At 49.1% G+C, this 22,516-nt stretch overlaps 2 protein-coding genes across 2 annotated transcripts in view; one reads left to right on the top strand and one right to left on the bottom strand.

Moving 5' to 3' along the window:
* The first annotated feature begins 1,233 nt into the window (after positions 1-1,233).
* Positions 1,234-14,149, top strand: THBS1 (thrombospondin 1). The gene is made up of 21 exons (XM_054400696.1): positions 1,234-1,300; positions 1,999-2,576; positions 3,113-3,188; positions 3,391-3,587; positions 3,767-3,892; positions 5,315-5,408; positions 5,681-5,854; positions 6,204-6,380; positions 6,682-6,855; positions 6,994-7,121; positions 7,234-7,386; positions 7,845-8,063; positions 8,472-8,579; positions 8,942-9,101; positions 9,449-9,567; positions 10,104-10,338; positions 10,605-10,832; positions 10,967-11,238; positions 11,612-11,709; positions 11,810-11,949; positions 14,094-14,149. The coding sequence occupies exons 1-21, from the start codon at positions 1,234-1,236 to the stop codon at positions 14,147-14,149; spliced, it is 3,579 nt and encodes a 1,192-aa protein (XP_054256671.1).
* Positions 14,150-22,342: 8,193 nt separating this feature from the next.
* Positions 22,343-22,516, bottom strand: part of FSIP1 (fibrous sheath interacting protein 1) — a 60,565-nt gene continuing 60,391 nt past the window's right edge. The window contains 1 exon segment of the mRNA XM_054400695.1: positions 22,343-22,515. Within this exon segment, the coding sequence (XP_054256670.1) occupies positions 22,343-22,515 (173 nt within the window).

The raw sequence follows: 22,516 nt of genomic DNA, 5'->3' as shown, positions 1-22,516 counted from the left end.
TCCTCAAGCCCGGCCGTTAACCGAGGCTCGTCCCGAAACACTCTACCCTATGACCAGGAGAAGTGGAGTGGGAAACAGAAGGCGTCAGGCTCCCCCCTTCGTTCCCCAGCCTGCCTTCCGTCCCTGCTACGGGTGTCCTCTCCCCGCCACCGCCCAGCCGATCTCCTGCCCCAGGCTGGGCAGAACGGATGAAATTGATGCTAGTTCCCCTTTGCTAGGCCAAATGGCCCCTAGGCTGTCTATTGTGACCAGTGGGCAGGAAGGGCTTTTGTTGAGTTCATTAAATTAAGCGAACGGAATTGTTCTCATCAAGCGACTCAAGGCAGCCGCAGGTAGCGGCGCTGAGGCACAGCTCATCTCCGCGTCCCGGCCGGGCACACCTGCGGCGACTTGCGGCGGCCTGAGCCTCCTCCAGCGCTCTCCGCGGGGTCCCGCCGGCCGCAGCGGGTACGGCTGGCAGAGGAGCAAGGCGAGGGCAAGACACTGTCGCCCTTCAGGCGGAGCTAAGGCCCTTGCAAGCGGCCGGGAGCCCAGGGGCCGGAGGGCAGGACTGGGACACAGCGGAAGGCGACAGGCAGCCGGCGTCGCGCCCGGCGCGGAGCCCGAGCAGCGGCGGCCGGACCCCGAGCAGCGTTGGCCGGACCCTGAGGCACGAGCGCCGTACGAGCTCGTAGGGCGCCCCCAAGCGGCACGGTCAGGCCCCGCAATCCCGGCACAGAAGCCGCCTGCGGCGGCAACGACCTCTCCCCCGCTTCCGGCCCCCGTGGAAAGTTGTCTCTGGCCGCCCGGTGCCCGCCTCCCGCTTCCTGCCCCACCGCCGCTGATTGGCCGGCCGCGCGCGCAGGAATGCGAGCCGCCCTTTAAAGGCGAGCGCGGCGCCTGGCGCCTCCAGTCTCCGGCCGCGCCGAGCCCGCTTGAGAGACCGGCACGCGCCACCAGCCCCCACCGGCAGCCGCTCGTCTTCCCTCGCCGGGACAGCCGAGCGCTGCACAGGAATATTAGTCGCCCGTACCCGGCGGTGCGGGAGGCCGTCGCTGCTCGCCCGGATCGCTCTCCCCCCAGGTAAGTGCTGAAGCGGCGCCTGCCGTGTCCCCGCTGCCTGCCTCCGCGCAGCCTGCCGGGGAGCCTCGGGAGCCGCCGGTGCGCTGTGCGACAGGTCCCGGGTGCGACGGCAACGCCGTGATCTCCTTCCTTGTGCTTGTCCCCAGGCTGTCTCTGAGACAGACCTTTACCATGGGGCCGGCAGCGGTTCTCTTCCTCCTCCTCACGGTCGGCGCCTCGGAAGCCAAGCGAGCTGCAGGTAAGGGCAGCATTGCGCTGGGGCTCGGGGTGGGCGGCGAAGTGGGGACAAACCCCTAACTGCTGTGCAGGCAGCGGAAAAGGTGCTCGGTTAGGAGCTCCAAACTTTCAGTAAACTAAAGGGTTTTCGCCTGAGTATCAGCTAGTTTGGAACAGGAGACATCTGGTGTGGAATTTGTGTAACTTTCAGAAACAGAGGAGTCTCCAGGAGTTGAGCCCAGAGCTTGTCTATCTCCACGATGGCAGCGGAAAGGGGGAACATGATGTAGGAAGTGGTAGAAGAAGGAACGGGGCAATAGGCTGCCATCGGGGTGCTGTAGAGAAGCTATTGCCGTGCTTGCGGCTCATCCATCTGGATGAAGCAAGCTCCTGTTGCTATATCCTAGCATAGGAACATTGTGGTCTGGGTATCTGCTGGCTGCTGCTCTTCTGTGGGAGTCTAACGAGGTTCCAGAAGGGCTGGTACTTTTGTCAGTCAGCAGGCACTTGGCATTCCTGTGTCCAGTGGCTTCTGCACAAGAATGCACATGTGCTGCTCTGGGGCAGCTGCTGGTGGGGTGCTGTCAGTGCTCTGCTCCCAGTGCTGTACCTTTCATCGTGGGTGCCACCAGGCAGTATGCTAAACACTCCTGGCAGGTACATTCCTGCTTAGACTCTTCGTGTCCCCTGCTTATAATTCTTGTTCTGATCTCTCTGCAGAGTCCAGGAGTGATGATAACAGCGTCTTTGATCTCTTTGAACTCATTGGCTTCATTCGGAAGGGAGCTGGGCGCCGGGCACCTGGGGTGCACCTGGTGAAGGGACCAGAATCCTCCAGCCCTGCTTACCGCATTGAAGATGCTGAGCGCATCCCCGCTGTCCCTGACTCCAAGTTCCAAGACTTATTAGATGCCATCCATGCTGAGAAGGGCTTCATCCTCCTGGCCACTCTCCGGCAAGCCAAGAAGAGCAGGGGCACGCTGCTGTCTGTGGAACAGAAAGATGGCTCTGGGCATGTCTTCAGCCTGGTATCGAATGGCAAGGCAGGCACCCTGGACCTGAGCCTGTCTGGTGATGGCAAGCAGCAGCTCGTCTCAGTAGAGGATGCCTTGCTAGCTACAGGACATTGGAAGAATATCACCCTGTTTGTGCAGGAGGACCGAGCTCAGCTCTATGTGGGGTGTGAGAAAATGGAGAATGCTGAGCTGGACATCCCCATCCAGAACATCTTCACTAGGGACCTGGCCAACAGTGCTAGGCTCCGTATGGCTAAAGGGGGAGTCAACGACAACTTCCAGGTAAGATTTCACCTATGGTTATACCCAGTATTTCCAGTTGTCTGTCTTGAAGGTACGTTTCCTGCTTGACCAGCCTAAATAGCTGCAAAGACAAAGGGCTCCACCACTAAGCAGCTTGGGCACCTCTGATGTGGACCACCTCCAAATCTAGTCAGCTTTAATAAGAGTTTGAAAGGCTAAGCATTAGACCTGCAGGGACAGAACTCCCTGCAGCAAAAAAAATAAGGCAGCTCTGAAGCTTCCAAACAGGTGGTTGTGGTGCCATTGCTTAATTTCTTATACAATATTCAGAAATTCATGGAGTATTTTTTTTCTTCCTGCCTGGAGACTTGCCAGGTTGTTATGGTCAAAGGATGAGTGTTAGGCAGCAGGGTGTGTTAAGGAGAATAAAGCAGCACGTTTCACTGTGCCATCCATCCCTTGTGAAATTACTCTCCATGCTCATGCATGACCTTGAGTTGCTGCAGGCTCTCCGTGCAAGCTGCACTTGCCATTGCAGTCCATGCAAGCAGCTGTAATTCTTCCTCTGTCCACAGGGACTGCTGCAGAATGTGCGGTTTGTGTTCGGAACCACTCTGGAAACCATCCTCAGGAACAAAGGCTGCTCCAGCTGTAAGTTTGCAACCTTCCGAGTCCAATCAAAACCAGGATTCCTCATTGTTAGACAAGTTGAAACAGAGCTCAGAAGCATGCTGACATGCTTGTCCACAGGGCATGAGCAATGAGATTACCTCTCTGCAGGCATCCTACTGGCAGCTGCTCAGCAGGTGCTGCCTTGTAATGCGAAAAGCCCTGATGTGTGTTTGTCTCTTAGCCACCAGTGCCATCATCACCTTGGACAACCCCATCAATGGCTCCAGCCCAGCTATCCGCACAAATTACATCGGCCACAAGACCAAGGACATGCAGGCTGTCTGTGGCTTCTCCTGTGACGAGCTGACAAACATGTTCGTGGAGCTGCAGGGGCTGCGCTCCATGGTCACGACACTTCAGGACAGAGTACGCAAAGTGGTGAGTGCTGACCAGGCCCTCGGTGCCTGTCGGTAACTGGCACTCAGGGAGTGAAGCATCACCTGCCCCTCGGGAGCCTGGATCCACACCAGGAGCTACACTCCACGGCTTCTGTGGAAAAGGGTCCTTGCTACATTAACTTCATGTCTTCTCTCTGCCTCTCTTATGTCCCCTCCAAGACTGAAGAAAATGAGCTCATTGCCAAAGTGGTCCAGATCACCCCAGGAGTGTGCATTCATAATGGAATCTTGCACAAAAACAAGGAAGAGTGGACTATTGACAGCTGCACTGAATGCACCTGCCAGGTAGGGTTCCTTGTGTTCACAGGTCCTCTGTACACAAACTCAGGAGCTGAAATGAACAGAAATTCCTAAATGATGTTGTTAGAGTGAATCCTGGATGTAACAGACCTGGATGTACGGCTGTGGGCAAAGCTGTGTTTCATCCTCCTAGATCTCTGGTATAAAGGCAGCTTTCATACAGTGTTAGAACAGCAGAACTTTGAGAGAATCATGCAAACCATCACTGGCACAGCTGCTGACACTTCTCATGGCTTCATTTGGGGGACATCTGTATTCTTCACATAGTCTGTGAGCATAAGTCAGCACCATAGAATGCATCCACAGTACTGCTTCAGCTTTGCTCCCTGGAATGCTTTAGATTCGCTTTCTGTCCTCAGTGAATCTCCTGCTGGCTTAGCAGGAGGTGACATTCTGGTAGTCATAAAGGCTCTTCACAAAGCTTTTTCCTGTGCTGCTAGCTGTGGGAACAGCAATCCTTTCCAGATTCAGCTGAGCTGTTCAAATCCCAGGATCACCTGGCAAGATATCTATGCTTCGTGTTCTGCTTCCATGGAATGCTGCAATAGTACACTGAAGCAAACATACAGCTTCAGAACCTCTTTAAACTCTTTGCTTGCTTCCTTTACCTGCAAATAGACCTTACCAGTGGGTTAACTGACCTGCTGCTGGCTAGAGGCTGAAGGCTATGTATTTGTGCACATGCAATCCAAGGCATCTCAGCAAGTTCTCATCTGCTTCTATGGCTCTGCGTCTTTTGCCTTGCAGTCAGCACATGGTACTGTGACTTCTGCATTTGCCCCTTTCCAATGGGAACCCTCTTGCTCAGTGTTGGTTGTAATTGCCTTTTTGTGGCCATTTGCTTGGAGATTGAAATAGTAATCATGAGAGCAGTCTTCTGACCAAGCTGCTACCTTCTAGATGCAAAACTATAGGCTGCCCTTTAGCTCTCATTGAGATTTAAGGTGGGTGTTCTTACCCTGCCTGCTTGGCTTCAAGATCAAAGACCTTCAAGTATAAGCTATAGATTTCCTGGCTCTTGAGCAGTCACTAAACTCATTTCATCTTTACCATATAATCAGCTTAAATCCATATTAAGTGAAAAGAAAGTTGGCTTCTCTTTTTTTTTTTTTTGTTTGAAATCTGATCTTATACTTTAGGTATCACATGATAGCCTTACTCTAGCCAGCATCTGCAAAACCAAAATACTTCTGTTTAGACTGCAAACTAAGGGCTGAGAGTGGGAATGAGACAGTCTGGCTGAAAACAACTGTGAGCACCCCTGGGTTGTGTTAGCTCTGAACGCAGAGGGCACTGCTTTGGGTGTGCTGCTGAGCCTTGAAGTGCTGCAGGAGATCTGTCATTTGCCCAGCCTGCAGACTTGCTTGTGTTCCACTTGCTTATTGCACTCCTCGTGATTCTTTGTAGAACTCTGCCACCATATGCCGCAAAGTGTCCTGTCCTCTCATGCCCTGCTCCAATGCCACCGTGCCCGATGGGGAGTGCTGCCCCCGGTGCTGGCGTAAGTACCAAACACCTCCTGCTCCCCTAGCAGCTGGCTTCACCTGGCTAGACACATGCTGCTCTCAGGTGTGCCACAGCTGGGTATCACCCTGCCCCACTTGAATCACTCGGGGGATGTGCTGAGGCACTTGGTTCATGGCCTGTATCTTGTACAAGATGCCCATGGCTTTTGAGGGCAGCTGCGTCCTGTTTGTGGAGAGGGGTGGGAGAAAAGACTATGGAAAAACACATCTGGAGTGAGAGCTGTAACAGAGCTGTATCCCTCTGCAGCTAGCGACTATGCAGATGATGGATGGTCTCCCTGGTCCGAGTGGACGTCCTGCTCTGTGACCTGTGGCAATGGGATCCAGCAGAGGGGGCGGTCCTGTGACAGCCTCAATAACCGCTGTGAGGGCTCTTCTGTGCAGACCCGGACTTGCCACCTCCAGGAGTGTGACAAGAGATGTAAGTACCTGACCTGCTCACGCTGCTGTGAAACACAGGCCATGAGCTCTGTCACTGGGGGGGAGTGTTGGCTCCTGGCCTTAAGGACCTGGATTAATGAGCTAAAGGAGAGCAGAGAGTTAATGCAGGAAATGGTCACCCTTGGGTACTGCTCCAAGGGCAAAATTGGAGGCCAGTTCAGTTATGCAGTTCTCTAGTGGCAAAACAGCTTGATCTGTGACAGTGGTGAGGCTGTCCAACATGCATGGAGTCTTTGGCTTGGGTCTGCTACTGCCTGTGTGCTAGGTGCTCTGCAGCTGAGGTTTGCTCTTCAGCAGTGCTGTTAATAACAGACATCTTTCTCCTTCAGTTAAGCAGGATGGTGGCTGGAGTCACTGGTCCCCATGGTCATCGTGCTCTGTTACCTGTGGCACGGGCATCATCACGAGAATTCGGCTGTGCAACTCCCCAGTCCCACAGCTGAATGGCAAACCTTGTGAGGGTGAGGCAAGAGAAAACAAAGCCTGCCAGAAAGATCCTTGCCCAAGTAAGTGTGTCCAGGTGGTACTCACTGTTTGGTAGCTTAGATGGTGACCTTCCTGAGCAGCTGCTATATACACTAGTGCTAGTCATCTTCTGCTTTTATACTTAGAGATGGGATAGGTAAAACATGACAGATTGGTTTATGATGAAACTAACCTGTTGTTTTCTGTGGCTTTTTGATGAAGTCCATTCATTCTGTCCTGTCTGAAGTGCTCTCACTACATAAGCAGTAGTCCTTAAGCAGGCAGAAATTAGCTGTACCAGTGCATTAAAAGTAACACATCTTCTCTAACTTGTTTCTTTAGTTAATGGCAACTGGGGTCCATGGTCTCCATGGGACGCCTGCACAGTGACCTGTGGAGGAGGACTTCAGAAGCGCAGCCGCCTCTGCAATAACCCTGAGCCTCAGTATGGGGGCAAGGCTTGTATAGGGGAGGCCAGAGGGACTCAGGTCTGCAACAAGCAGAACTGCCCAATTGGTGAGCACCCATAAACACCTAAAGGCTGTGGACAGCCTTTGCAAGCTTGGCCTAAGTGTGTGAGGATACCAGTGCTGCACGTTCTGCAGCAGCGCAGCAGGCAGCCCTCTCCTGAGCACCTCCTTTTGTGTTTCTCAGATGGGTGTCTGTCCAACCCCTGCTTCGCAGGGACCACGTGTACCAGCTCCCCTGATGGCTCCTGGAAGTGTGGTGCCTGCCCTGCTGGCTATCATGGGGATGGGATCCACTGCCAAGATATTGATGAGGTGAGAACACTACTCTGCTCCTTGAAAGAGTGAAGAAAATGGTAGGGGAGAAAACTCCTAGTGTGGTGTAATGCTAACTGCTGTTCTCCTGTACCTCAAACTCTCCTTTCAGTGCAAAGAAGTTCCTGATGCCTGCTTTGTCTTCAATGGAGTGCACAGGTGTGAGAACACTGACCCTGGCTACAACTGCCTGCCTTGTCCACCACGCTTCACTGGGACACAGCCCTTTGGTCGCAGCATGGAGGATGCCATGGTTAACAAACAGGTATTGTCAGCTGGAGAACTGGAACAGGCTGTGAAATTGGCAGAAAAGCCACTGTGTATTTCAAGGGAGGACTTAGTACACTTAATAAAGCACTGTCCTCAGATTCAGCACAGGAGGAGCATTAAACAGTCTCCACTGAAGTTCACAATCAGCTTTAAAAATCACTGTCCTCAGCCAGGGAGAGTTCAGATGTTAGACAGCATTTTAGAATCACAGAAAAGATATCCGAGATCATCAAGTCCAGCCCAGAAGTCACTAAACAGTGTTCACTGACCATCCAGCAGAAGGTGCCTTGGGGATATTACAGTGCTTGATTCCACTGGAAAATAAGTAAGGCTTGAACAAGGCCAATTGGTGCCAAGACTGAGACTGTAGCTTTTCTTTTTTTCTGCTCAAAAGAAGCATGGGGCAAAGGAGTAAAAAGCTGTTCTGCAGTGAGTTTCTCTGGTGTCTCCTAGGTGTGCAAGCCACGTAACCCCTGCACAGATGGCACACACGACTGCAACAAGAACGCCAAGTGCAACTACCTCGGCCACTTCAGTGACCCCATGTACCGCTGCGAGTGCAAGCCAGGCTATGCTGGCAACGGCATCATCTGTGGGGAAGACACTGACCTGGATGGGTGGCCCAATGAGAACCTTGTCTGTGTGGCCAATGCCACCTACCACTGTAAAAAGGTGAGCTGCTCCTCTTCTCCTATCCACTGCTCTACAGGCCTGTCTGAGAAACAGGCAGATCCTTACCTTCAAGGCATAAACCAAGCCCCTGTCTAGAGCTAGCAAACTCTCCTGTCTGCAAATAACCCTGGCAAAGGGCTCCTGGTGAGAGTGCCAAGGCATTGTTGTTGGAGATCTTCTAGGAAGACTCAAGTGCAGCTATTCCTGTGTTCCTGCTGAACATATATCTGCCTCCAAGGGAAGAAAAAGTGGGGATAAGACTCTCAAAAGCAGCCAAATCCTTATTTTACAAACTGATTGAAGGTGTGGCTTCCCAGGCTCTCATGACTGAGCCCTCCTTGTGCCTAATGGTTAGACCTCACCTGCTGAAATGCTTATTGTAAACATCTGGGTGCCTTCTCTTTCTAGGATAACTGCCCCAATCTGCCCAACTCTGGCCAGGAAGACTATGATAAGGATGGGATTGGTGATGCCTGTGACAGTGATGACGATGATGATGGAATTCCTGATGACCGGGTAAAGAACAGCCTTACAATGGAGCTCTCCCACTCCCCTTCCTGAGGCTGGGCTCTAGCTTTCTGACCTTAACTTTGAGAGGCCTGTAGGAGGCTGCTGGTGCTGACAGCTATCCTGGAAGCCTTTAGATAGGCAAAACTGCAGGCAGATTTGCTGCAACTGGCTGAGCTTTGCAAGTGAATCTTCACTTCTCAGCCCTTCCTACACTCATGCAAGCAGTGGAGTGCTTTGAGATGGAAACACTCCAGTGCCAGCTGGTTCCCTGCCTCTTGTTTCTCCCTTCATAGCAGTATAAGCATGAGCAGGATCTGGTTAAAGCTTCCACCTGACTGTTTAAAGCCTGACTTCCCTTGCTCTTGCAGGACAACTGTCCCTTCATCTACAACCCCCAGCAGTATGATTATGACAGGGATGAGGTTGGTGACCGCTGCGATAACTGCCCCTACAACCACAACCCTGATCAGACTGATACTGACAACAATGGGGAAGGAGATGCCTGTGCAGTGGACATTGATGGGGATGGTAGGTGGCCTCTAAGCACTCCTTTAAATGGGTTTCTAATCAGTTGGATCAAGCATACCAAGGATTTCATCCCTGATCATACAAAAGCTCTCCTCTGGTGGTTTCAGGCCATGAAGACTGCTGAACATTAGTACAGCTAATGGCAGTTGGCAGTGAAACCCCTCTGGACACAGCTCAATGCTAGCTCCAGCCTGTCAGGCAGTAGGAGCAGGAGTGTTGGCAGAGCTGGTGGTCAGGTGGCAGAGATTACAAATGCTTTTCAAAAATACATCAAGTGTGTGGTGGCTTTATCCAGTCCTTTGCAGCACTTAGACATCTGTCTTCATGCACTCTCTTTGCCATTGTAGGGGTCCTCAATGAAAGGGACAACTGCCAATATGTCTACAACGTAGACCAGAGGGACACAGACCTGGATGGTGTTGGAGATCAGTGTGACAACTGTCCTCTGGAACACAATCCTGACCAGGTAGGGGATTTGCACCACAGAAATAGACTGGCATCAGAAAAACTTCCCTAGGTGGGTAGGGAGTACCCTTTTGATTAGCCTGTAGTCCTGTGTTCACTTAGGTACAGACTTGTTCCTGATCTTTAAGTTCAAAACAGTTGCACTTGTAAAGATCTTTTTCTCCCATTGAGCTGAAGGCAGCATGGGTTGCTTTTCTGTAACAAAGGTGCATTCAGGCACTGCCAAAATTCCTCTTCACAAACATCTAGGGGGATCCAGCCTCTTGTACAACTAATTGGTTCAAATGGCAGAAGATAGGAGAGAAGCAAATGACCACACTGCTTTCTGCTGCTGTGGATTCAAATGAAAACCAGGGCAATGCTAAAGCAGCCCAAGAGCAGTCAGCACAGGCAGCTTTTCAGCTGTATTAGGGTCACTAGATGCTTTTCTCACTCTTGCTCAAGCAAGCAGAGATCTCTTTCCTGGCTGGTCAGACTCCTCCTTCAGCCTTTTTCTGAGCAGCTGTTTAAAATGTTGGTTTTTTTCCCCTTTCTTAGGAAGACACTGATTCTGACCTCATAGGTGACCAGTGTGACAACAACCAGGACATCGATGAAGATGGCCATCAAAATAACCTTGATAACTGCCCCTATGTGCCCAATGCCAACCAAGCTGACCATGATAAGGATGGAAAAGGTGATGCCTGTGACCATGATGATGACAATGATGGTATCCCTGATGACAAAGACAACTGCAGATTGGTTGCCAACCCAGATCAAGCTGATTCAGATGGTAAGCTGCCCAGGCTCACAGTGACATTTGCAGAACATCCTCCAGTACTTTTTTCCTAACCCCCTTGAGCAGTGTAAAGATGACCACATAACCAACTTAATCCTAAGACACTGTCAGGCTGGAGTGCAAGGGCACTGGAGGAGTAGCTGTTGTAGCCTCTGGTATCTGTCAGCAGTGCCTTGGTAGTCACAGATCTGCAGTTGAGATTTCAACCCCAAGCTGTACAGCAGCGGTGATGTCATGGTGATGTTACTTGTGCCCTGCAGGTGATGGCCGTGGGGATGCTTGCAAAGATGACTTTGACCAAGACAGTGTGCCAGACATTGATGATATCTGCCCTGAAAACGTGGACATCAGTGAGACTGACTTCCGAAAGTTTCAGATGATTCCCTTGGATCCCAAAGGAACATCCCAAAACGATCCCAACTGGGTGGTTCGTCACCAGGGTAAAGAACTGGTTCAGACAGTCAACTGTGACCCTGGCCTTGCAGTTGGTAAGGGGCAGATCTTACCTCTAACAGATTACACTGGGTTTCGGTTGAGGGTGAGGGGACAAGGAGAACCTGAGAAGCTTCAGGAGTTAATCATGAGAACAGTGCATAAAACCTTCTCCTTTAATGCCCCCTAGGGTTTGATGAATTCAATGCTGTGGACTTCAGTGGCACCTTCTTCATCAACACAGAGAGGGATGATGATTATGCTGGCTTTGTGTTTGGCTATCAATCTAGCAGTCGTTTCTATGTTGTCATGTGGAAGCAAATCACCCAGTCCTACTGGGACTCTACACCAACCAAAGCTCAGGGCTACTCAGGTCTCTCCATCAAAGTTGTGAACTCCACCACTGGTCCCGGAGAACACCTTCGTAACGCTCTGTGGCACACAGGAAACACCCCTGGGCAGGTGAGTGGCACTCCGATACCCTGCTCTCTGCCACCTGAAACGCTTCATGGGGGCTGTGCAGAATGGCATCAGCCTCTTGCAGATCAATAGCTCTGGCACTGTCCCTCAGCATGCCGAACATCACAGCAGAGCAGCAGCCTGCATGCTGCAGACAGGCTCTCCAGCAGCACTGAGTCCTTGCTGGCAGTGTGCAGTAGTTACCTACTGACATCTTTGCATTGAATTTAATGTCAAAAAAAAAAAAACCAACATTGAAGAGCCTAATGACTTGCACCAAACCTGTACTAGTCAGAAGGCTGCTGGTCAAGGCACCTCCTTGTCAAAGCAATGGCTTTGTTATCAATACAATTATCAATGCAATGCTCTTCTGTAGGTGAGAACCCTGTGGCACGACCCTCGGCATATAGGCTGGAAAGACTTCACTGCATACAGGTGGCGGCTGAGCCACAGACCCAAGACTGGCTACATCAGGTGAGCTTCAGCCTGCAGAAATAACCACAGGGAACAGGCATGCCTGTAAAGATGAACCCAAGCAGCTTGTCTAGATGGTTGATCTCCTGTCTCCTTACAGGGTTGTGATGTATGAAGGGAAGAAAATCATGGCAGACTCAGGACCCATCTATGACAAGACCTATGCTGGGGGGCGGCTAGGGCTCTTTGTCTTCTCTCAAGAAATGGTCTTCTTCTCAGATCTTAAATATGAATGCAGAGGTAAGGAACCACTGGACTGGAGAGGCCCTCTGTAAAATCCTTTTTCAAGAACACTGCTCTCAAACCAGAGAACAAGAGTGAAGGAGGAGGGGGAGGCAGGGAGGGAAATTCACCCATGATCTTTTATGGCTCAGTCTCACAGTGCTGCAGGCAGAACCAGGACACCTTGCTAAGCTCTTCAGTTAAACATTTAAGTGTGTAAAATCTCAGTGTTGCTGTCCTGTGATTTCAGTGTCAAAACTCCTCGTTAATTTCTGGGCATGAACAATCTTGCATCTCCCATGAAAATGCTGACTGGACTGAATCAGCACAGCTGACAAAGTCCAAGGTGAAAATGCAAAGTACTCACTCTGGCTAGGAAGAGGGAAGTGTCAGATGTGCAAAAACCTGATTTGCTTAAAAGCACTCCCAGTGCAGTGGAGGTTGGTGCATGGGACCAGTGCCAGATGCCCTTAGCCTTCCTTAGTTGTGATCTCAGTCTTGTAATGGTTATACAGAGTAGATTCTGAAGTACCTGAGCACTTGGAGTTTTCTTTATTGGTGTGGTCTTCACAGATGTCTCCAGGGATCAATGTTGTAGACATAGCCATGCATAATACACAGAAATAGTTGACTACCTCAATTTCTTTCCACAGATCCATAGTCAGCAGGTTACTGAATCCAGAGACTCTAAAACTGCTGGTATTGCACCTTCTGAAACGGTTAGCCTTACAAACCCTGGGACCAGTGTATTATTCCTTCCTGTCTCCTTTCTGTGCAAATGTGGACTCAAACACATCATCTGCCTCAAGAGATTGCTTTTGAGAACAAGAGTGAAAACCTACTTAGTACCTGACCTCTGCTGAAGTGGAAGGAAACAAATGTGTCTTGCAGCTGAGAATTCTTCCCTGCACAAGCACACTTCCTTCAGCAGGAAAGACATTTGGTTGCTGTTCAGCACAGTGTGGGGTTACTGCCTCCACATGGAGGTCCCATGCAGCAGCATCTTCAAAGAACATCTTTGGATGTGCTGTGGACTACTTAATTGAAGACCTTTCATTGTGTGGGGAAAAGAGGGTTTGTGTGGGAGGTTTGTTTTGGGGGGGAGAGGAATTGTTTTTTAACAGCTGTGCTACCTTGGTTTACATCCATTTGACTTGGAGAAACTTGTTCTATGTCTACCTTTTGGATGAAGATGCAGCGTTTAGTTGTGGTGAGCTACATCAGCTGCTCTTGCACAGGACAAAACAGATCTCCTAAGGTGGGAAAGGGAAGGAGAATTAAAAACTGGCACACTGGATCACTAGCTTTTGGGAGAACTGGGGTTTACAGCTTGGTTCTGTGTTTTTGTTGATCAGATGCAGATCTCTCTCACCTTTTTTAAGTGTTCTGTTCAGCCCTGGTGCCATCTTGGCTAGGCTCAGTGCTGTCCTGAGAAACTCAGCACATGCTTCACTTCTTATGGTTAAAAAGGCACAAAACTAATGAACACATTCCTCTTCTACATACCAGAGATGCTTTAAAACCATGACTTCTTTGGAGGGGAAGTTGCCTATAGATAAAATACCGCCATTGTAAAATATTTATTTTTACCTATCCTTCACAGTGTAATGACTGAGGGATTCTTGATCCAAGCAAGAAGTGTGTCAAGACTATCCACCTGCTCCTTGTTACCAGTCTGCAGGACTGGAAGTGTGTAAATACAGATTATTTATTGACTCTGGGCTGTAGTGAAACTTGGAGGGCTTTTAGCTGAGAAAAAACAACCTTGTCTGGACCAGGCACTGGTGATCTGCTGGTTACACAGAGCAGTGTTCCCATAAAGGCTCTGAGGCACAGGGAAAAGTGGCAGGGTGGGAATGGGAGGTTTGGTTTTCTCAGTCTGACCTCAGTGTTGGCTTTGCCTTTCTCTGGGCAGGGCAGTTGATAGCCTGGCAGGTGACTACTCTGCACTGTTGCAAGGCAAGTCCCTTTAGATGGTAGCAGTTTCTGTCTCACCCATAGCCCTAGAGATGAGGGGATGGCACACAGCCTCTGAGTGGTGGTTCAGTGCTGGGAAAGGCTTGCAGCACTCTGCCACCACAACACCTGCCCTGAGGAGAGGGCAGTGAGGGGCACAATGACTGCAGTCAGTCACCATGCAGGCTCTTTGTGCTGCTGCACAGGAATTACTGTGACTAGTGCTGTGCAGCTACAAAAGAAGGAATTCTTCTGGGACTAGACAATTCCAGGAGCACCTTGCAGCAGAGGGAGAGGGCTTGGTGCACATGACAAGGCTTTTCCCTAGCACAAGGGACAGCATCCTTCATGATTTCCTTCTCTTTTCAAAAAAGGAAAAGAACTGAATGCAGTGAAAGATTTACATACAAATATTACCTCATTGTTGTGTGGCTCAGAAAAACCTTTGGAGTAAGCAGAGCTCAAAAGCCTAACAAACTAAAGCTACTGTAGTACTAAAGTTAATGCTGTACATAGTCAACAGTTCTTTGCAGAAAAGATTCCCAGTAAGGAAATGGCATTGGGGAAAGAAAATGTCCAAGTCAATTTCTAATGTTGTGTTATTTTTTTCTTGTCATCTTGTATCCCATTGCTTGTGTGTTTATAAGTTATTGTTCTCCTTGCCCTGGCGACAGTTAACCACCTCCTGGTGTAGATATGCTATTTAAATAATTTATCAGGACATGCTCCCTCTAGACTTAGTGTTTCTATTTTTATAAAACGTTTGCACACTGACCTGAAGAGTTGTTTGTTGGTTTTGCTTCCCCTTCCTGATGTTTTTGCTGACATCCTTTTCTAAGGTACCTTTTTGTAAACATTTTTAACCGTTCTCCATCTTACAGTTATATACGTTGTCACCTACAGACCAATAAACCATCAAGGACACTTTTACCTTTACACCTCTGAGCTCTGCTTTTTTCTTCATGCTTCAGAAACTTCTGCGTATACTTCATCTAGCTGCATCTCATTGGTGTCAGGTTTGGCTTCAGAGCACATCCTCTGCATTCTTGATACTGAAAGGGACCAGGGCCTGCCCCTGAGCTCTCCTGCCTGCTCTCACAGCTTGTCCCCCTGGGGGCACTTCTGCAGGGCAGCAGCATGGGCAGCTGGCAAGCTTGAGTCTGAAGGCTTCAGGAAGTGCAGACAGAGCCATGCTGCCCTCCATGTGGCCACAAGCAAAAACACTGAGTGATTCCCCAGGCAGGCCTCCCCCTAATTTTTCTTTCCCAGAGCAAGAGGCAGCACCATGGCCAGATCACTATCCATTACCACCTGCTGCTGAGGCACTGCAGAGGAAGAGTGCTAGATCCCCCAACAGGAAGTGTAGTTAGGGGGTCCTGCTGCTATACCAAATTCTTCCTCACATCTCCTTTTCCTCAGTATTAGAGTCCTGTGCTAGGAAATGTTTTCCTGTCACTAAATTTCTGAGGACAGTCCTGGATCTTTTTTCCTTATTCCCACTGAAAACAAGGAGAAAAAAAGAGTACCTGGCCTGTTGTTTCCACAACATGAGTGCCTGCTGACTTTGTGCCCTTAGCTGCTGGTGTCTTGTTCTGCTGTGGGAATGCTTCTGGTGTCACCTGTCTGAGCTCACCTGGGGCTGCTGTACCCAGGCTCCTGCAGTATTGGTCCTAAACTCTCTTCATGCCTCCCAAGGGCACCAGGAAGTGTAAGAACTACAAAGAAACAAAGACAGTTCCCAGCTGGAGAAATCTCTTTACTGTACTTGCAGGAAGAACAAGAGTCCCTGGCTGAGGCAAGCTCCTCAGCTGGCTGAACAGACACAGGCTAAAGAGGAGAACTGCTGGTGCTGTGGGGGAAGCCATCAGCCTTGCCAGCCCAACGACCCTGCCTGAGCCCAAGCCAAACTTTCCTGCTAGTTTATTGCATTCATTTGTGCAGTTTCTGTCAGAGTGGTATCTGACTCGGGGTTGAGACATGGTTTAGAACAACAAAGCCATGCCTTGTGTTAACCCACAGCCATCCACTCTCTTCTGGCTTTGGCAGTGTGAGCACTGTGGAGCAAAAGAGCTGTAACTGAGCTAAGTCTGGCCTGTGCTAACTAAGCAGGGAAAGAAGTGGCAAAGTGAAGGTGAACAGGCAGTGTATGGAAAATTACTACAGTCACAGAGCAAAAACCCCACAGGTGAAGCCTGAGGGAAATTGGCTGTTCCCAGCTCCCTGGAGAGTGGGACACAGAATCTCTCATCTTGTCCAAGAGAGGTCCAGGAACCTGCATGAATATTTAAGTGGAGTTACAGCAGGACAAAGAGAACTCGTTACAGAAAAGTGCTGGGCAAACAAAAGTCTTAAAGGTAAAATATTCCCTAGGAAATCCACAAAATTAGGCAAGAGTCACTGAGAAAACCCTGGGCTGTCACATCAGCCAAGTCCCAGAAAGCACAGCCATCACTAGTCTGCAGCTTTGGAACTGCTCTCAACTCCAGACTCTGCCAGCACAGGCAGCACCTACGGAGCTGAAGTGAGTGCTGCTTAGCCCTCCCTTGGTGACCCCCTCACAAAGCGAGTAGGGAGAGACCATTTCGGTGTTACTGGAAAACTGGGGTAGGATGCCCTGGGCCATGCCATTCCCACCAAAACTATGCATACCATAGACACAAAGCAGGCAGCAGACAGCCCAGGGCACAGAGCAGCACTTCCACAAGCAGATGGCACGTTTTCAAGTAGGGAAATAAAGCTCTAAATGCAGCCTGCTGGCCTGCAAAACAAAATTCCTGCTGCAGTGTGGCACTCCGGATGTCCACAGGCACTGGGGTGTCGGTTTGCTGGGGGGGGCGGGTCTCGGCAGAACAGCTCAGGTGCTGCACAGCGAACTGTTTCACAGAGACAGAGAAATGTGTAATTGCATACCTGCAGGTTCCAGCAGCCGTGGGATTCAAGCACCAATACTCTGCTTGAAAAGGAAATCCTTTTCCTGACTTCTGAATCTCACTGCAAATAATAAAGCAATTTGTTCTCAACAAATGCATCTGGGGAGAAGGTTAAAAAAAATAGATTTTTTCCTAGATTTCAAAAGCCTTCCTAATTTAACAACCTTCCAAGCAACTGCTAAGCCACCTTGTCTGCTGTATCTAATCTTCAGATTGGGACATTCCCAGACAGCAAGGGGCTGTTGTTTTGTTTTTTTTTTTCCCAGAGCCAGGAGGAAGCACCCTTGGAAGTGTAGCAAATTTTGCATCTAAAAAGCAAGAGAAAGAGATCTCCTTTAGAGCTCTGGCTGGGAAACATTTCTAAGCAGCACAACAAAGAGAAGAGCTGTGCTCCCATAGGATGTGCTGGAGTTTCTGCTAGGAAAAAAAAGGTTTACTAAAATATAAAAATCCTTATCATTATTGAAATTACAGAGTTTGAGCTGCAAACAGCAGCCTCTCACTTACCTCTTTCTGATGTGGAGGTAAAATTGTAGCTTTCCCAGCAGCTGAATTGCTGGCATACTTTTTCATACTCCTAGGTTAGTCCTTGCTGCTCTGGGGACATGCCTAAGCAGCCCTTTCCCCTCTGGTCTGTGCAGCAGATCATTTCTGCACAGCCTGGTTTCACTCTCAGTATGGCCAGCATGGCCACTGGCTCTGCAGGAGCTTTGCTAGGAAGTGAGAGGGAAAGAAAGCATCAGAGAGCATGCACCAGAGAGCCACAGAGCAAAGAGCAGCCATCGCCTGCCTGCACAAAGCTTTTAGCTGAGAAGCTTTGCGGGGCCCTTTCCACTTCTTCTTCTTTTCCTATGATGAAACTGGAAGTGTTTTCACCTCTTGCTAGAATTATTTCCATTTAAACTTGCCTTACAGACATACAAGAATAACTTCACTCCTTTTACCAGTGCTGTGTATAGTCAACAAACTTGTCTCTTGGTTTGCTTTTTATCAGAATATTTAGTCTGAAAGGGCAAAGGCTCACAACTGCTCTAAACCTGCATGACCACGGAAAAGCTGGACTGAGCTTCTGATACCATTACAGCATTCTGAAATGAACAGCACAGTTCCTTCAATCACCCTGCTCAAAGCTCTATATTTTGGGGTGTGTTCTATATTATTTATAGGAAATGAATATATATCATTTATCTGTGCTTACATCTACAGACACAAGGTTGAGGCCAATGATGGAATCCCGTTATTTTCCTCTTTCAGAGGATTACTTTAAAAAGATCAGTCTCCTGTGCTCTGCTGTGCTTTGGGATGAAGGGACGTAGGGAAGAGGGGAAAACAGCAGGTTATAAGAAGCTTTTAGCAATACCCCTGCTGAAGGCAGGGGTGTTCTGGAAAACCTGCTTCCAAACGCTGAGTTAGGCTGTAGATGAAATTGGTTTAAATGTCTCAATCGTCCCTGATGTATCTCCCCCAGGAGAGGCTGCCGCATTCCAGTGCAGCTGAAATTCCAGCGGCCAGCCAGACGCAGGGGTTATTGCAGGTCACAGTGGAGAGGCACTGCAAACACAAAGGACAAACCATGAATGCTCCTGGGCTTAGCTTTCCTTTTACGCTGACGCTGGAGACGTTTCAGCCAACGACCTTGCCAATGTATCTCACACAGCATCTCTGCTGCTCTGGAGCTCATACCAGGCACGCTGTTTTATCAAACCATTTCACTTCTCACGGGTTTACTTACAACTGAAAACAGCTCCAGAAGAGCTTGCATTGCTATGTCACCTGTAACACCAAGCAAAAGAAAGTCCTCCCACAGCAGCTCTTATTTACCAGAATGCAATAGCACAGGAAAGCATTAGGTCCCCATGCAGCAGGAGACAAGCACAGGTAAGCATTAGGTCCCTGTGCAGCAGGAGACAAGCACAGGTAAGCATTAGGTGCTGGCAGTTCCTGCCTGCCTTTGCAAGAGCATCTGAAGAGCACTGGGTGCCTGCAGCTGCAACTGACTACGACTGCAGCAGGCTGTTCAGCACACCCCATTCCCTGAGCTGACCTAACAGAGGTTCTGTTGGAATACACTCTTCAAGTCAGCAGCTATTCAGCCCTGCCTATCCTGAAAGGCCAGATGTGAGTAAGGAGTTGTCATGGCTCCAGGAACAGGAGTGAGGCAGTGAGAGGCTCTGCCTTCAGCCTGCTAGGAAGAGCTTTTTCACAATAGTGACAGGTTTAAGATAATAAAATGTACCTGAAAAGTAAGAACTCATTAGTATTTCTCTTTCTAGATGCTGCAGATGTTGTACATATAGCTTTGAAACAGCACTTCAGAAAACTTCTTCAAACACTGCCCAAGCACTTCAAGGCTGTTCAGAGAAGGACTCTACAAAGCGCAAGCTCCACTGAAAATAACTGCACTGTGGAAAGATTACAGCCAGTGGAAAGTCCTGCAGGAATATCATACCGGCACAGAAAATGCTCTTTAAGTGTTGCTTTGATTATATTTATTGTAAAGAAACACAACCCAGGCTCAATATGCTAAGGAAAGGTAGGTGAGCCTGGTAAGGCTCCATGGCATGTGCTTGCAGCAATCCTATACAGAGCAAGGAGGCTTTGCAGAACACCAGCAGCCATGGGGTTGCTGTTGCAGTTGCAAAACAAGTAAAAATATCAGCAAATAAGCCACTGAACCCTGCAAGCTTTGTTTCACACATGGAATGGGCAAAGGCTTGCATGGCCACCAGATGCACAGCCACACAACTGTGCACATGCATCTGGCTACTTGGCAGGCAGAACACTCCCAGGAGACTTGATGGGATGCAAAGGGTTTCTTTTGAATCAGTATTTGATAAGGACAATTCTGATTATCTCTTCAGAACGAATCAGCTCATGGAACAGTTCTCAGTGATGCTAACTCATTCCCTTGAAGTGTCTGAAATCAGGATAATGGATCAGCACAATATCCTCGGTGGAAGTTTAACCACACTCTCAGAAAGCCAGGAGATTAAACAATCACTCTCCTCTCAGCTTTCTATCTTCACACCACCTGTAAAAAGGAAGGAATCATGTGCTGGACTGCTGCAAGCACAATATTATTAGAAAGAGCAACACCAGTTTGTGATGCAGCTTCTCCTTAAAACTTAACACAGGCACACCAAAAAAGAAAAAAAAAAAAAAAAGAGCTGGAAAGGAGCCCTAACTGGCTGGGACAGCTGACCAGTGCCAGCCTGGCCATGGCCCTGTGTGGGTCACTCTTCCTCACCGCTGTTCAGGTGCACATGACCCTGATGCAGACTTCTGCTTCTTTAAAAGAACCAGGGCAAGGTGAGAGCTTCCTGCAGAGCTCTGCACACCAGAGCTGTAGGCAGATCTGAGCTATGTCAGTACTGATGCTTCACCCAAAACACACACCATGCATGGCAGTAAATCCACAGCACAACTGCATAACGACTGGAGACCCCAAAGCTGCTGAAGCACAGCTGTCTGCTCGCACAGCACCACACACTTTACAACAGGTGTAGCAGGCTGGCTGCAGAGGTTTCTGCACGCGGCTTAAAACTCCTTTAGGATTGAGGCTCAAGTACAAAAATGCCCCTTACAGATGACACCTGACACTTCTCACACCTTCATTTGCAGAGCTGTTGGCCTTCAGCTGGCCTCCACTGGGATCCAGTCCTCAGCAGCACAGCTACTCATGCCTGACCTGCCAGCAGGTGCATGCAGGGAGGGTATGAGGCAGCTTTACAGCCCTGATGAACATCACAGCCTCTTGCCTATGGCCAGGAACAACTGCTCAAGGCAGAACTGAGTGACCTTTGCAGGAAACAAACCAATTCCAGGGAAAGGCACCAAGGCTTCTGTCTCATGCTGCTCACTTCCTTGTAAGCAGCACCTTAACAGAAGCCATAAGACTGGGCTGGTGCCAATCAGATGCTGACCTTGGATGTGGGGTTTAGCCTTTGAGTAATGTTAACTGAATGCAATAAATATCAGTGCAATTGAACTGCAACTTAGGGATAATTGCAAAGTAATCAGCACCAGCATAGAGAAAAACTACAAACCTCTGTTGTGGGCTTTATTTTGCACTTACTTTTATCATGCCCAAAGACCACCTCCTCTTGCCAGCTTTAAAAAGTCAGGCACTCACACAAAGACTCCAAGCTCAATGAAGTTATAATAGCTGTAATCATATCCTGGGCTTTCTTTCTAGGGAAAATGAAAAGATTTGGAGACTGTGAAGATTCAGAACAATACTCCCACCCTACCCACCCCACCCCCCCAAAAAAAAAAACCACCAAGGCAAAATGATCATCAAGCCAAGCTGCTTATTGGCCATGTGGATCTGAGGCCAGTGGAACCTCCCTCAGCCACTGCTGAGGACAGAGGCTGGAAGCAGCCCCCTGCCTGGCTCTGACACAGCACATGGCCATGACTCAGAGATACTGGAATTATGGTGTGAGAAATGGTAACACCTTCACTTTAAAGGCTTCCACCAGGAGAGGTTCCCCATGGGAACTGACTTAAAGGCTGACATCTCCTCTCTTCCTTCTACAAGAAAATTAGCTCATAGTGACTGTGTCTGTTGCAATAGGCATCGTTACCCTGCCCACTGCAGTGCCCAGGGTTTGGCTTGGGCTAACAGATCTCATCTTAAAATACACCAATGAAGAGAGGTGGTAGCTGGGGCTGAGTCACACTTGACTCTGGCAGTGCTGCATCTGCTCAAACCAAAGGAGAACTTCAGTTCATGTGAAGGCAGCAAGTTCAACTTGAGCTCTTTGAGTTCTTGAGGCATTTACTGAAGACCAGAGGAGTAGAAAGGACTTAGGTTACTCCTGCAGGAGACCAAGTTGTTCTCTGTGATGTTCCCCATCACCACCACTGGCACCTTGCTCTCTTCTGGAGCAGACCACTGCCTTCTGCCCTTCCTCCACTCTTCTGATGCTTGCATCCATGCTGGTAAGAGAAGTGTATATTAAAAAACCCTCTTTTCAGAATAGCAGATAGAGAGAGTTTAATTTTGTTGCTGGTTAAAATCTAATCTTTCTTTTACTGAACAAAAGTAGTCCTTAGAAATGCTGGAAATGGATAGAATTCTACAGAAGTTCTGGATTGTACAGAAATTCTGTTGTCTTCACTCAGTTTGGTGTCTTCTCTGTGTGAGTTTGAATGCTCTGAAAGCAAGTTGCTGTTTTTAGTATCCTAGGCCACAGTTGTTGCCATACTGCTGGGGCTACCTTATTAAAACGTTCAGCAAACACCTGGCTTTGTGTGTCAATTCCTGTACCAACTACTGGGAGAGTATTTGCCCTCCACAGAGCAGGGAAGATGACTTTCTACTACTAGAAAGATAATCCATGTGTGTTGTCAACACAGCTGACAGAGTTAATCAACATCAATATTATACTTCATAAGAGCCCCAGGCTGGCAGTCAGTGAAGTCAGGGCAGGAATTCTAATACCCATCCTCATACTTTGTGTCCACTGCTTTTGGCACCATTAGATGCCTTACAAAGGCACATCCTTGCCCCACCACGACAATCAGGGCAGTGCTGGTGCATGCCTTTGGTGAGACCTGGCCTGGGTTTTCTCACTCCAGCCAAAAGCCTATTCTAAAGGGCTGTTAGGAGTCTCACCTCCCTCGGTCTGCAGTGGTATGCTGAGAATGTCAGCCTCTGTGGAGGCCTCATTGTTCCTGCTGATGCACTACAATGC

This window comes from Indicator indicator, chromosome 4, assembly GCF_027791375.1.
Source record: "Indicator indicator isolate 239-I01 chromosome 4, UM_Iind_1.1, whole genome shotgun sequence".
NCBI lineage: Eukaryota > Metazoa > Chordata > Aves > Piciformes > Indicatoridae > Indicator > Indicator indicator.
Note: the sequence above shows the minus strand (reverse complement) of the source record. Positions and strands in the feature narration are given on the sequence as shown.